Raw genomic sequence first — 16,314 nt, 5'->3', positions numbered from 1 at the left:
TATGAATCCTGCTTCATTTGTACTTTGTGGCCTGGAAAAGTCAGTTCCCTCTGTCTTTTGCAAATTTGACAAAGGGATTAGTCAAAGATGAGGCTGTTGTCAATCATTTATTCATTTCACAAAAAATTTGAGTACCCACTAAGTGCTAGGCATTGTGTTAGAAATAGTGATGGAAAGATAGGTGTGACTCCTGCTCTTAGGAAGAAATCTCTTTATTGGATGAAGACAAATAGTGGCAAGTGCTAGAAGAGTAATATTAACATGTTTGCAATAAACAGTGAGGCTACATTTGACTTAATGATTAAGGATCACTTCTCTTAGACAGTTAACAATTAAACTGAGGTGAATATCCAGAAAAAGCTAGTAGCTGTGCAAACATCTAGAAGAATATTCTAGAGAGCATCTCTAGAGCTAGATATTTGGGTGTTCTAGGAACAGAAAAACCTGTATTTGGGGAGTGAGCCTGAGGTGGGTTAGACAATGAGATTGTTCACTGAACTTTCAGTAAAAGGTATATACCTGGAGAATTAATTATAAATTGGCATGAATAGAAACTTGGAAACTGGCTAGGAGACTTTTCAATTGGGTAGGATGGCAGTAGTGGAGACAGAAAGATAGAGAATGATTATGTTTTACCCTGTAAAATGATCTCCTCCAGTAGATGCGTTTTGTTTGGCATCATTGATTTTATTAACTTTGACTTCAAATGTGCCTCTAATTTTCAGGACTGATCTCAGTATGTGGAGTCCTGTTATCTGACAGCACTTGCTCTTGAAGTTTAAGTTTGAGAACCCCAGTGTATAAGCTATTCATTGCATAGTATGAGATCTGAGCTCAAAATCCTGTGTATCCTTAACATATAAGGAGCAGACAGAGGAAGGGAATGTCAAGATGTCTAAGTAGTAATTTTGGATTCTTTTAAATACCTGACTTTGAAGGGTAATGAGAAGGTGGTGACAGGAAGCACAAATAAAGAATGGGAGCAGGTGTTCTGCTGCCTCTTTTCTTCTGTTGAGGAGTTTTGAACAAGTTTCTAGAACTCAAAAAGCGGAAAATAGAATTATGTAAGAGAGGGAAATGCTTCGGTATACTCTGGAGGGGGGGGTGCTTCTATGATAGTTGGTGATGAATTTGCTGTGTATTGACATAATTTGAAAACACTCATTCAGCAAATTTATTGAGGGTCTACTCTGCAAAGGTACTGCTTTAGATAGGAATTCAGTGTTCAAATAATTCAGCAAATTTATTGAGGGTCTGCTCTGCAAAAGTACTGCTTTAGGTAGGAATTCAGTGTTCAAATAACCTAAGTCACTGCCCTATGGCACTTATATTCTAATATGGAAAGAAAACAACAGATAATGGAAATGGCATTGCATACTAGATAGTGATCAGTACTACCAAAACAAACCAACCAAGGCATAGCGATTGGCGTGCCTTGTTAGACATAGTTTGATGAGGTAAGAACTGACAGGGGAGTGTACATTACCACAGAATCTTTTTTTTTTTTTAAAGATTTGTTTATTTATTTATTTATACAAGCACTGGGGGTACAGTCAGAAGCGCAGGAGGGTGAGAGAATTCACCGGAGCCAGAGCGGGGAGCAGAGCAGGCAGAAGGACCGAAGTACACTGCTGAGGGGAGCAGCGGGCGACAGGAGAAGTCTGCACGCGCCATGTGGGACCCTCCTCTGGTGGCCAGGTAGCAGCCAGGGATCGAACCAGTGCTGCAGAGGCTGCGGGCAGCTTCGCAACCCAGTGCTTACCTGCTGCGCCACGGGGGAAGCCCACCACAGAATCTTGAGAGAAGTGAAGGAGCAAGTGGTGAGGATACTTGGGGTATTAGTACAGTGGGCAGAAGTAAGAGCAAGAACAAAAGACTTATGGGTAGGTGCCTACGAAACAGGCAGATTAGGATGCTAAATGTAATGAGGGAGAAGTATAGTAGAAGGTAATTCAGTCCCTTGGTGGCTTTCAGTCCCTTGGACAATGAATGACACAGAAACTGGTATATGGTTTTGAGCTAAGGATTGACAATATTTGACTTATTTTACATGGTAAACTTTAGTGTCTGGGAATAGACTAAAGGAGGAAGAGTGGAAGTGTGGCGAAGAAGGCTGTTGTAGCGAGTTTCCAGGCAGGAGATGGTGGTGGTCTGATCACTATAGAAGCAATGTAAGTAGTTAGAAATAGCAGAATTTATTGTAGCTGTATAGCCATTAGGATAGTGTGTGCTCGTGCGTGCGTGTGTGTGTGTGAGAGAGAGAGGGAGAGAGCGTGCGAGAGAGAAGTCAATAATGACTTAAGGTTTTGGTCTAAGTAAGTAGAAAATGGAGTTATTTTTTCTGGTGGGGAAAACTAAAGAACAGGCCATTTTTAAGGGGTGTGGAATTAAAAGAAATCAAGATTAGATTTATTTTTATTTTTATTGAGGTAACATTGGTTTACAAAACTCTAAAGGTATAGGTTCACATCTGTGAACATATGTTATCATACCTTACCAACCACCAAAAGAGTCACATGTTAAATAAGTGAAAATGTCAAGTAGCAATTGACTATGAGGTTCAAAAGAGAGATCCAGGCTGGATATGTAAGTTCATATGGTATTTGAAACTTTGAGACTGAGAGCAATGACCTTGTGAAGGGAATAGATGGATAAGATAGGGGAACAACAAGTCCTGGCTTCACTCTGGAAGTTCAGGAGATATGGAGAAACCAGCCAAAGAGAAGGAAAAGAAACAACTAGTGAAGTTGGAGGAGAATCTATCCTACTGTGTTTTAGAAACCAACTGAAAAAAAATACTTCTACAGGGAAGGAATATGAATTCCATACTGTTAGGCTAAAGAAGATGAGAACTGAAAATCAAGTGTAAGATCTTGGAGTTTGGCAAAAGGGTGAACACTGGTGACGTTGACAAACCTTGTTTTGCTGAGGGTGTGGAAGAACCAGCTTGGAGAGAGTTCATGGAATGAGAACAGTAGAACTGGATGACCAGTAGTGAGTGGTTCCTTTTTGTATTCTGTGGAAAAGTTGCTGCTGACTGGGGAGAACAGGGTGTGAGATAAACGAAGGCTTTTTTTTTTTTAGATGGAAGAACTAGGCCTGCCCTGGTGGTGCAGGCGGTTGAGCGCCACGCTGTGAGGCTGCCCACAGCCTCTGCAGCGTGGGTTCCATCCCGGCCGGCTGGCGAGGGTCCCACATGGCGTGGCAGACCTCTCCTGTCACGCCCGCTGCTCCCCTCAGCAGTGTATTTCGTCTCTGTCTGTTCTTTTCCCCACTTTGTCTCTGGTGAATCCTCTCACCCGCCCATGAATCTGGCCTGTACCATGGTTCTTGTGTAAATAAATCTTTAAAAAAAAAAAAGTGGGAGAACTAATATCTTGTTGGTGGGAATGATTGCACAGAGAGAAAGGTTTGACTCTTCAAAGAGGAGGGCCTTAATACCTAGAGTGATGATAGTGGCAGCAGTGAGGGGTTATGATCAAGTGCAAAGTAGAGAAGTGGACTCATAACGGGAGCATGGTACTTCATTAATAATCAAATAACTTTTGTAGAGCTCCAGTTAGCTTAAAACTTTCTACTTTAAAGAATAACTCACTTAGTCCATACTACCTAAAATCTATACTTTAATGCATCGTTAATCCTTACACAGTTCTTGATTGTCATCCATCTTACCAATTACAGTAGTTCTTTGAATAGCCTACAAAGATATTGAAGGCTTTAAATATTCTTTCTTTCTAAACTAGGCTGATTGGGTAAGTCCCTCCTTTGGTTGCAGAGTACAGTTCAAACATCATCCAAGGGTTTTAGGATTTGTCTCTATAGTTAATGCTCACTGTGGTATTTTGTGTACCCATTGCCAAAATACTTTAGAGCACTTATTATTTCCACCCCACATGTAGTAGATTTTGAAGTCAGATCTAAGTTCAAATCCTACCAATTGTACAACCTTGGGTAAATTTAGCTAATTTAGTTTCTCACTTTATTTCTTCATCTGTAAAATGGGAATGAGTTAAGGTTGTAGGTATGCAATAAATCCTAATTCTCTTCCCTCTTTGTTCGTGTTTGTAATCTGTAAACCCCCTCATAAGTATATAAGTTCTGCTTATTCTGCGAGGTTTTAAATTTTCTCATTTAGGGAGCCTTTATTTAATTAAATTATTTTCTCATCCTTTCTATTTTCTTTACTGAAGTCCACACAGCCCTTACATGATAAACATTCTGAAATATTTTGGAGTTTGAGTAACCTGAGCACTGATTAGGGGCAAGTTGAACCAATGGCCTTGTGGGCTGCGGTTCTCTATCAAAGGTATGGATTTTGTGTCACTGTTTTCCAGCTTAGTCATTTGTGTACCACTTTCATCATTTTTTTTTCTTGTTCATGTGCCAATTATACTTAAAATTTTTCTTTGAATGGACTCTTTAAACCATTTACTCATCCATACTTAACTATAATCTCTGAAATCAGGGGCTAGGTTTTTGATAGTTTGTTGTTGTTTTTTTTTTTTTTCCCCAATATTATTGTTTTTAAAAAAGTTTTATTTATTTATGTATACAAGAACCGGGCTACAGACCAGAGGTGTGGGGGGTTAGAGGATTCACCAGAGACAGAGTGGGGAATAGAACAGGCAGACTGAACGAAATACACAGCTGAGGGGAGCAGAGGGCGAGTCAGGAGAGGTCTGCTGCGCCATGTGGGTTGCTCCCTGGCTGGCCAGGGGATAGAACTCTTGCTGCAGAGACTGCAGAGAGCTTCATAGGTTGCGTCTTAATAACCCCTTGCACCACCAGGGAGGCTCCCAACTGGTTATTTTTAAGTCCATTCCAAAATAATCTGTGTATGCCATCGATGTTGTTCCTTCTTGCTTTCCTTACTAGATAAGTCATATTGCTTGCCACAACAAGTTAAACTGTGTTGTATTTTCATTATTATGTCAATTACAAGATAATTTGATGTTGTGTTCTCAGTTATAAAGCAGCGAAGTATTCTGAGAATTACTTTACCTCTTAATGCTATTTCAGAAAGATGATTCTTTCCTAAGATTTATCTATTTTTTAAGATTTGTGAGATTTGTACTCTTAATCATTTGAAAATTTTAATTCGAATTGTAAATGTGCTTTTATTGTTGCAGTGAGATGGCAGATTTTCGAGGGATAGCTGAAGAGTCATTTCCAAGCTTTTTAACTAATTCATTACTTGGTAATAGTGGAACTTTGGAAAATGTCACTCTTTCTTCAAATCTTGGCTTGCCTGTTGCTGTTTCAACACTTGCTAGAAATAGATCCATCACTGATAACAGGTAATATTTGTTGGAACAGAGGATTTTTTTTTAAGGTTCATAAAGCCTGCAAAATATTGATACTTTTGTAAAATTTTTCAATCAAGCTTTGAGCTTTTGATTTATCTGGAGGAGTTGGTCAAATATATAAAATTAATACAAAAAAGATAAAGCATACTATTTCTTTCCCTATTTCATTGCTTTATCAGTGATTGGGGGGGTCAGTGTGGAATTGTACAGCAGTGACTTTTGGGTCTGCTCATTGTTTTTCCTGTTCATGGTATTTTGGATTCGTATTAGTTCTGCCTTTGAGTTATATCTGCAGATATTATGTGTGCAGTTTATTCATTAGTGTAATGTCTACAATTTGCTTTTGCTTAAATGTCTCAATAACTTTCCAGTACTCATCAACTTAAACTTTTTTTTTTTAAGATTTAATTTTTTATACATACAAGAACTGGGGTGTAGGCCAGAGGTGCAGGGGTTGAGAGGATTCACCAGAGACAGAGTAGGGAGTAGAACAGGTTGGTCTACTGAAATACACTGCTGAGGGGAGTAGCGGGTGGGACAGGAGAGGTCTGCTACTCCATGTGTGTTAGCTCTCTGGCCGGGGAATGAACTCATGCCGAGTTGGCTGGCTTCATAGCCCTGAGACTTAACCCCTGCACCACCAAGGAGGCCCACAGCCAAAACATTTGTACAGCCTCCTCTTTGCCCTTGGAATGAAGGGCTTGGGTTACTGTCTAAATGTTACAGGGCAGGGAGAGGGGCATCACAGAACCCCCAAACCTGGCTGCTCTAAATAGGTTCTGCCTTCTGCCACATCAAGACAAAACATATGAGACCTTTAATGGAAAGGAACTTTAATATAATAAGCGTGCAATACAGAAAAGACAAAGAATATACTTTTCAAATGAAGCACCCAAAGTTAACCATCCCCTTGTGGGTAAAAGTCCACCCAAACAGGACTGGCCTAAAGCAAGGCTCAAAACCCTGCCACAAGTCTAAAGCAACTTCCAGCAGGAAACCGTAGAAAAGGGTCAGAAACAGTCAGACAAGTCTGGGAAGAAAAGAGTAAAATCAAAGTCAAGATAAAAGCTGCCATTATCAACCTCCCAACAGGGTTTCTCACCCACATCTATTTTAACCACTCCAGGATCAAGAAGCAAGAGCAACTTCTAAGCATGTCTCTCTGCTCCATATGCCTCCTCCAGGTTTCCTTGCTCTCCATCCTGCTTTCTTCCTTCTCTAGTCTCCAGCTTCTTCTCCCTCCTCAGCTCCAGTCTCCCTTGGGTGAGGCAGGGAACCTGAACCTCCCCTTTTTCCTGGGCACAACCCTGTTGCATAAATACCCTTTGGCTTTCAGATTCCTGTGGCTCTTGTTACCCCAGTGCTCAGCCACGGGTTTCCGTGCCATACGTGTAGGATGATTGTTATTAATGAATACCAGGACCCTGTTTATGGTTGGTTTTGCAAATCATGTAGCCCTGTGTCATGGGGAGTTTTACATGTGTGTAATTATTAACAAAGCAAATATTTGTCGATAGGTATTCTGATGTCCTGGCATCTTATTTAGTAGATGGGAGGTTTTCAGTTCCAACTGAGTCATCGCCAAGCAGCCAGATTGAACGTGAACCAAAAGAGAAGTTACAGCTTAGCTTCCAGGATGATGAGTAAGTTCATACATTTATCTTATTTTCACTGTGTTAAAAACAGTCATAATCCTGTGGAAAATAAAGTGATTGTGTTGCTGATTATCTTGTAATTCTGAGAATCTTTAAGAATTATTTAAAAATAACGTTTTAATCCCCAACATATCTAGTCTTTCAAAACATTTTTTTTCTGATTTTAAAAGTAATGCTCATTGACAAATGGAGAAAATGCAGAGAATTGTAAGGAAGACAATAAAGGTCTGTAATTCTCCTAACTGTAATTGGTTACATCTTTAGTCTTCCATACTGTTTTGTTTGCACATACATATGTAAAATTTTTTTTATAAAAGCAGGGTTACACTATATGCCTTAAAAGTTAATAAATTGTGCTCATTTTTCAATTACAGTTATTGTAGATATGTGTATTGTTAATGACAACACCATGTTAGGCATTTAGATTATTGGAGTTCTATTTAATGAACTTTATTTGTGCTAAATTCCTAAAATTGAAATTGTTGAATTTTCAACACTGAATTTTAAAGACTGTTATCCATGACCACAGTGCTCTTTAGAAAAACTTGTGCCAGTTTACAGTTCCACTCACTGATATCCATGAAATTCCGGCTTCTTTTGTTACAGGGCAACCCCACTATAAAACAGGTTGCCTGACTGTGGGTCCTCACCCGCACACTTAAAAGGGACTTATTAATACTCAACCGCAGGCATACGCAAAAGGTTAATAAAAGGTTTATTTACACGGGAAGGGGAAATGAGGAAATGTATAACTCAGGGAGAAAAGAGGGAGATAAAGTCTTAAATGCGTCCTACCCATTCCGCCGACCTGGAATCCCAGTGGCACACTGAGAGCTGGTCAAGAGCCAAGAGCCAGGAGGCCAAGAGAGGGCTCCAAGGCCCATGTGCCTGATTTTATACCAAACCTGGCAGCTTAACTCTGCCCTCAGGTTCCAGCCTTTGGTGATGATGGGATTTATCATTTCCAGTGTCTTGATGGCTTTGGTCTGGAGTGGGTGTGGAGTCTACAAAGCCTGTGTGGAAATTAGCTCAGGACATCCTTTCCCCCTAACACTTTGAGCCTCCCCAGTGTTTGGCAGTGTTATTTTTAATCTTTGATTTCAGAAGTGAAAAAATTACACACATGCATAACAGCATAGAAAAAAGTCTGGAAGGCCAAAAACCTGATGTTAAATGGTAGTTGTTAGCCCTTGATTTTGATACTATGCAAAATGTTAGTTTTGTGTTTTTTTCTTTGTTCTTAGCACATCTCAAGTTTATTAAGGACAAGAGAAAAAGGAAAGAGAGACCTCTGCATAGACACAGGGGCAGTCTTAAAAAACAAGATCTGCCAGTTTTCTGTGTTTGAATGCTTAATTCAGTGTGGGATTGAAACTTTAGTGTTCATTTATTACTTAATTTCTGATGTGAATTCTCTCTTGATAATATGCTAATGTAACTGCTTTCTATAAGAAATGTTAACTCTTTGTATATTAATTCTGTGAACTTTATTTGTGCATACATTTTGTATACCTAACAGATTATTTATTAAGCTAAATTCCTAGAATTGAAATTGTTGAATTTTAAACACTGAATTTTAAAGACTATTATCCATGACCACAGTGCTCTTTAGAAAAACTTGTGCCGGTTTACAGTTCCACTCATAGATATCCATGAAATTCCCGCTTTTGTTACAGGGCAACCCCACTCTAAAACAGGTTGCTTTTGACTTAGTGGTTATTTTGTGTCAGGTCTTTTCCAAGGACTTAGGAAATGCCAGTGAACAATGGAGGCATTAAATAAAAAGATGTTAAATTATACCAATTTTATAATACCTTAGAAGAGAAAAGTGCTAGGAAAAGAACATGATAAGGATTATTGGGTGCCTGAAGGGAGTGGTCAATGGACTAAGATATGAACAAAGGTTTGAAAGAGAGAATTAGCTATGTGGACATGAGCAGGAAGAGAATTACAGGTGGAGGGTTCAGGCAATGTGAAGTCACTAAAGGTAGAAACGTAGCCAGTATGTTCATAGACCAGAAGGAAACTGGAATGGGTGGGCAGGGACTTTGACTGAGTAACAGGAAACCATTAGAAGGTTCCCTCTGAATTATCTTTTAAAAAAAGTCTCAATTCTGGCTACTTGTGGAGGACAAACCTTTGGGAGTAAAAACTTGAAGCAGGATGACTACTCAGGAAATTGGATTATCACAGTAGTGTGGTAGATACGGAAGAGTTAGAGTATTGCCTGAGCCTCAGGGTGCTTCAACATTAAGAAATTGAGGCAAGGGCCTCCCCAGTGGCGCAGTGGTTGAGCGCTGGCTTGCGAAGCTGCCCGCAGCCTCTGCAGCGCCGGTTCGATCCCTGGCTGCTCCCGGGCCACCGGAGGAGGGTCCCGCATGGCATGCAGACCTCTCCTGCCGCCCGCTGCTCCCCCTCAGCAGTGTACTTCGGTCCTTCTGCCTGCTCTGCTCCCCGCTCTGGCTCTGGTGAATTCTCTCACCCTCCGGCGCTTCTGACTGTACTCAGTGCTTGCATAAATAAAAAAATAAATCTTTAAAAAAAAAAAAAAAGACATTGAGGCAAGTAGGAGTAGACAAAGAAACTAAGAATTAGTGATTGGAAGTAGAAAGAAAACAGAAACCATATGAAGAACCTATATAAAGAAGAATAGGTAGTCTTTTAACTACCTGACATGTATAGATAAGATAATGACCTCAGGTCTTTGAGGGAGTAGCTTTATTGTGAATCTTTTGGCAAGGAAGTAGGAGATAAACTAAAATCTACTTCCCTAGTTAAGAAAGGAAATGAGGTTATACAGTTTTTGGGGACTGGGATTGAGAACAGAGGAATTAAAATTTCCTGGCTGAAAAGTAGGTTAGGAGCAAAGAAATGTGACTTAGCTGAAGTTCATTGGTTTGTCATAGGACATTTCATACACAGAGATACATAGGAAGAGGTTTTCTTCAGAGAACTGGTGTTTTGAATTTCTGCTGGTGGGCCTCTTCTCTTGCCTGTGGGTAGTCCTCATCCCCTCCAATGTTCCTTCCTCCTGAAACACACATAAATGTGCTTTCACAGTCTCCTGGCTCTACCTGGCTTTGGAGCTTAGCTCCAGGTTAGTTGATGAGCCTCAGGTTCTGCTGTGTTTACATAATCAAGTCTCAAACAGAAAGTTAGATGAGTTTTTTTTTCTTTTGTGCTTTAAGGTCTGAAACCAATTTAACCATTTAACTTGGATTTCAATCTAATGGTGTCAAAGTGAGTACTGTCAGTGTTACAAAGCAACCCTGATATAAAACGGATTGCCTGACTGTGGGTCCTTACCCACACGGTTAAAGGGGACTTATTAATTCTAAACTGCAGACACACACAAAAGGTTGATAAAAGGTTTATTTACAAGGGAAGGGGAAATGGGAAATGAATAACTGAGGGAGAAAAAGAGTGAATTAAGTTCATAAATGCGTCCTACCTATTCCGTTGACTTGAAATCCCAGTGACCCACCAAGCTGGCGAAAAACCAAGCACCTAGCGTGGCCAAGAGGGCGACCCCCACTCCCCACTCCTCCCCTCCCCCCACATGATCAGTGAAATACTCAAACCAAGAACCTAGTTGCTTAACTCCGCACTCAGGTCTTCCCAACCTTCCCTTTGGTGATCATGGGATTTTGTAGTCTCCAGTGTCTTGATGGAGTGGGGGTGGAGTCCACAAAGCCTATATGGAGTTTGCTCAGGACATCCTTCCCCCCTAACATAAGTGCCCACTGGAATTAGCATAGGTTAGGTCATTGGCAACAGTGAAAGGTTTTAGTTGAAGTAGGGGGAGGCACAAGAGCATAGCAGTGAGTTTGATAATGAGGTGGGGGTGGCCACCTGTTAGCAGTTTTTGCTGCAAAAAGGAGCAGAGAAATGGGACTGTGTTAGCTGGTGGGTATATTAAGTTGAGAAGTTTCTTTTTTTTTCCTATGGTGGGAAAAGTTGTTGCATATTTATATAATAGGAATGATCTGTGGAAAGGGAAAATTTGGTTATGTATAATAAGAAGAGAATTACTGGAGCAATATCTGTAAATAAGAGAGTATAGGGTCTAACGTGCAGAAAAGGGAATAACTTTTGATGGGTAGGACCATGGACAGTTCTCCATATTAACAGGTGTGGCGTTGGTATATGTGGGTACATGTGGTAATAAGAACCTGGGGAAGTTATATTTTCAGTACTTTAGGAAGTATGGCTTTAACTCACTGAGTAGGAAGAGTAAGAGTTGGTTGTTTGGAAGAGACAACAGATCATATGGGAGTGTGGGGAAGTGAATTGACAGGGGAAATACGGCTCTCTGATGGCATCAGGAGCCCAGCTTGTAGGTCATGGCCATGAATTTAGCCTGAGACTACTCAGTATGACTGTGATGTTTTCAATTATATTTGGCTGTAGGAATGCAAATTAAGAAGAGCCAGAGAGTTTGGCTTAATCAGGCTTGTAGCTTAATAAAGGCACTGAGGGAAGAGGGAGTTGAAATTGAGTGGTGATTAGCCATGAGATTTAGGTTAAGGAAGAGGAGAGGATATCAAAAGGGTGAGGGAGAATGAAATGTGTTGGTATGAATGGATTGAAGACTCAGGTGGGTTCAAAGGATTGTTGAGTTGTGGGTACTAAGGCAGACGAGACAGATGAGAGGGGTAGTCAGTGATTTCCAAGCTGGGAGTGCTGTGGGGCACAGAGGCATCTTATTCTACCAAGTATATACCAAGTATATCAGAGAGATAATAGTCTCCATTTGACAGAGTTTAGGGGAAGCAATGTCTTCACGGAACACCTGGAAGCTTTCATTGAAGCAGTGAAATGAAAGAAATTGTTCAGAGAAGAGTTTCAGGAATCACGAGATTTTGCTCATCTTAGAACCCTGCCTTCAGGAAGGAGAGTAGAGGGTTAGGTTTGTTGAAGAGATCAGAAATGGAGGGGTGTGCAGTTTGATGGAGCTTAAAATGACAGCAGTAAGAAGTCCTGGGCTTATTACTTATTAGCAGTAAGGGACTGGGAACAACATCAAGTGTATCTACTGAATTGTTAGTAATAAGACAATGAATGTTGGGGGAGGGATGGGGACTCTGGGAAGTAACCTCTTGACTATTTTTAATGGAGGCAAGGTGGTCTGGGGACGTAAATAAGGTCTTGTTGACTTCTGTTAATGGAAGGTAGGAGAACTGATAAGGTGGAGTCCTAGATGTAGTGCCTCATTCTTAACTCCTTCCTGGGAGGCATGTGCTTTGGGGCAGGCCTCTACCTCTTGAGTCATCTAAAGGTCTGGTTTAAGTCTGACTGTCAGGGCTTGACCTTTGTAATGGAGTGATGGCTGCAAAGTTTTGGTTGTATTCCCCGTATGAGGGATAGTTTCTGTGATTTCTTTTTGGGGTGTGTGGGGGGGGTAGATTTTGTCTTTCAAATGACTTTATTCTAACCTTGTAATAAATGAATATTTTAGCCAAGTGTAGAATTTTGAGATGAAATAATTTTTGCAAATTTTTTAACACATGACTACATCATGTGAGAAGCTTGATGTCGTGGTACTTCATTCTTTGTGCCTGAATTATTCCCCCCCCCCTTTAGTCTGTGGTGATATGGTTTATCTTTGCACTCACTGTATTCTCATTGGCTTCAATCCAGTTGAGAGACTGTGGGCTTTTAGTCCTAATTATCATTACTTTAGCAATTTACTTCTACTTTTCTATCTGGAACTATTCTGTAATCTTTTAATGTGTTTCCATTGTTTTTTTCCTATTTCCTATTTAACGCAAAAGGATGTTTTTGATAAGCTGCTAATTTTTTTTCTTCCCTTCTGTTGAATCATTTGGTAATCATAATTTTGAGAACTCTTTTTCTGGTCTTTCATTTTTTTATAATGCCCCCTTGTGTGTATATAACTACTTGAATGTTCCTGAGGATTCTAATTAAAGATCTTTTTTTAAATCTATCTTATTTTTGCAAGCTAAATTTTTCTCTAGATTTCATAGATTCAGAGGATCTTATTGGGAAAGAAACACCTCATTTTATCACTTGAGAGGCAGGGTAGCAATGTGATATTCTTTATTTTTGTATGTCACTAGGCCCAAAATGAGTGTAATCCCTAGGACCCTCCCCCAAAATGTTAATAATTACAGCTTCTGACCTCACAGAAATGTTTCTTTGACTGTAACCATTTTTTACTTTATAAGAGATGAAATACTTAACTGATTAAGGAATATTTTATAATCTTATCCAAGGTAACTAGTGTTTCATCATTAGTCTGTTCCCTAATAAACAAGTTCTGTCTCTAGGAAAAAGGACTTTACTGGAAGTCAGCATTTGTCAGATGCTCCCCTCAGTGAGTCAGATTTTCAAGGTGATGTAGTCAGAACAGAAGAGGTACAAGTGAAAACTGCAAAATGCTTTCATAATCAAGATCTTCTTGATAAGATGTCTCCACAGGAACAAATGCAAGGTACTGAACTATTAAAAATTTTTCTCTCTATTTTAATTTCTTCTCATTGCTCTATTGATGGATTATGATTTTAAGTTATTGTATGGTAAACTAAAAATCCTTTTGTTTGCCATTTCCTTGTTTTCTGTCCCCAACCAGGAAGCTAACCCACATGGAATAGCAGACCTCTTTTGTCTCACTTGCTGTTCCCCTTAGCAGTGTATTTCAGTAGATCCACATGTTCTGCTCCCCACTGTCTGGTAAATTCTCTCATCCCCTGCTTCTTTAGTCTATGCTCATGTTCTTCTATGCAAAAATAAAATCTTAAAAAAAAAATGCTATTTACCTACTAATGTCATATTTACCATAATGTTATAGGAAAAGTTTACTTAGTCTCCCTTGTCTTTACTGATTAAGATGGAATCTCCTTTCCTTTGGAAACTGTGCTGTCTGATGGTCATAACACATACACTTTATGTTCAAAATAACGACACTCTTTCTAATACACCTTTCACATTTCCTCCCACCAGTTAATTTATATTCTTACCGGGAGTCATTTTTGTTTCTAACATTTTTATATAACTGTTGAATTATAAATTCTAGAAGAATTTGCTTCTAAGAAAGCCAAATTATATGCTTTGGAAATACTCAAAGATGAGTTATTTGAAAAACTGCTATCAAATTAGATATGTAAAAGAAATTACAAAAGTATGAGAAGAATTACAAAAAAAAAATTACAGGCTTTTGCTGTCATGCTTTTTTAAGTGTTCTACATCCTCTTCAAAGAAATGAAAACTAAGTATTTATAGAGCAAAGATATTGTGTCACTCCAAACTGTAGTTCAATACTCCTGAAACTTTTAAGAATGAATAAATGAAATGAAAACATCTATATGTTTTTGAATTTTATGAGATGTTTGTTTATATACTCTTGATGAAAAATATATGAAAGTAGAGAAAATACTAACCAGCCATAAAAGAGAAGACAGATAAATTGGCTTTCATCAAAAGTGAAAACTTTTGTGCTTCAAAAGACCCTATCTGCAAGTGAAAAGGCAGCCCCAACAAATGGGAGAAAATATTTGCGAATCATACATAGAATAAGAAACTAGCATTTGGAATATATAAGAAGAATATAAGAAGTCTTACAAATCAATAAAAACAATTGACTTTTAAAAGGGTACAAGATTTCAATAGTCGTTTCCCTAAAGAAGTTGTACAAATGACCAATAAACTCAATGAAAAGATGGTCAAAATCATTAGGGAAATGTAACTCAAACCACAATGAAATACCACTTCACACCCACTAAACTAGCTATAATCAACAAGAAAGAAATAACCAGTGTTGATGAGTATATGGAGAAAGTGAAACCCTTATCCATTGCAGGTGGGGTTGTAAAATGGTATAGCTGCTGTGGAAAACACTTTCATGGTTCTTTAAAATGTGAAACATAATGTTAATAACATGACCAAACAATCCACTCCCATGTATATATCCAAGAGAAATGAAAATGCAAAAACTTGTACATGAATGTTAATAGCCACATTAGTCACCACAGCTGAAGAGTGGAAATAAATCCATCAGCTGATGAATGGGTAAACGGAATATATTATATACATATAGTGAACACTATTCAGCCATAAAAAGCAGTGAAGTATTGATATATGCGCTAATGTGCCAATAAAAGAGACACAAGAGGTACATACTGTTTGATTGCATTTACCCATAGGTAAACAGTGGGTTTGGTTCAAAGGTCATACTCAGATTGCTACTAAGTAGCCTGGAGGGGAGAGGAGAAGGCAGATTATCTGCTAGTGTATATCTAATAATATTTCTTTTTGGAGGAATGAAAATAGATACTGGTGAATGTTTTATAAATTTGTGAATATACTAAAAAGAACTGTTATCCTTTTAATTTTATAGTATATAAATTGCATAACAACTTTTAAAAATTGCTCATATATGTAGCCCTTAGTTTCAGTGAGTATAAGATATTGTTATACTTGTTTCATCTCTCTGTATTTTTACTTTCTCCTCTGAAATTAAAAGTTTCACATGCCATTTTATTCCAACATATTTTATAGTACGCACCTCTGAAAATTCGGGCATTTTCTTACATAACCATAGTGCTATTAGGACAGATAACAATTCTTTTAGTAACATGTAGTATGGTGTATATATATGAAGTCTGAATTCAGATTATTTTTCTTAACTTGAAGTCTGAGGAAGTTTACATTGTGTTACAGTTACAGTACATTGGTTGTTAAGCCACTGACTTGAGAAGGACTAGGTCACATCCCTTGCAGATTGTTCATTATTTGGAATTACCAGTTTGCTTATTCATGGTGTTATTTTTCTGGTTTTCTGTTCTCCCCATATCTTCTATAAAACAGAAGTTGGTTTTAAAGACTTGATTCACTTCAGAATTTAGGGGGTATGTATATAATTTTTATACTAAAACACAGCAAAAGTATTGTAATTTGCAGGTGCCAAAAAATATACTGGTTACCAGAGAGAATGAGGGGTAGGGAGGCGGGGGATAGAACATTGGCACAAAAAATTTAGTGGTAGAGGATGAGGGAAGCAAGTTTACATATAGAGGTATGAAAATGTGCCCCCCAAATTATGTAGTTATGTAGATGACTCACCAGTTAATAAAATTTGAGAAAGAAAAGTTTTGTGCTTCCTTAACCTAACAGCTTTTCAATTTAACTGAGTAGTAATGGATTCCTATGGCATCATTTAAAAGAGCTCTCTATTAAGGGAAAATGTTTAGTTCATTAATTTTCTGTAATACTGGATAGTTGATAAAATAACTTGATCTGTTGTTTTTTTTTTTTTTAATTTTTTTGAAATAACATATCCAAAATTTTATTACAACTCAAATTTTTGTAAGCCAGAAATCTAGTCAAAGCACTCT

General features: G+C 38.6%; 1 protein-coding gene across 1 annotated transcript in view; it reads left to right on the top strand.

The window, feature by feature from the left end:
- Positions 1 to 5,133: 5,133 nt before the first annotated feature.
- The window catches only part of CEP192 (centrosomal protein 192), a gene marked incomplete at its 5' end in the record, with an annotated part of 111,523 nt that continues 100,342 nt past the window's right edge, over positions 5,134 to 16,314 (top strand). The window contains 3 exons of the mRNA XM_084252672.1: positions 5,134 to 5,297; positions 6,824 to 6,949; positions 13,240 to 13,415. Coding sequence (XP_084108798.1) covers positions 5,134 to 5,297; positions 6,824 to 6,949; positions 13,240 to 13,415 — 466 coding nt within the window. The remainder of the gene's footprint in view (positions 5,298 to 6,823; positions 6,950 to 13,239; positions 13,416 to 16,314) is intronic.

Source organism: Talpa europaea (assembly GCF_964194135.1).
Source record: "Talpa europaea genome assembly, chromosome: 13".
In the NCBI taxonomy this organism is placed as follows: domain Eukaryota; kingdom Metazoa; phylum Chordata; class Mammalia; order Eulipotyphla; family Talpidae; genus Talpa; species Talpa europaea.
Note: the sequence above shows the minus strand (reverse complement) of the source record. Positions and strands in the feature narration are given on the sequence as shown.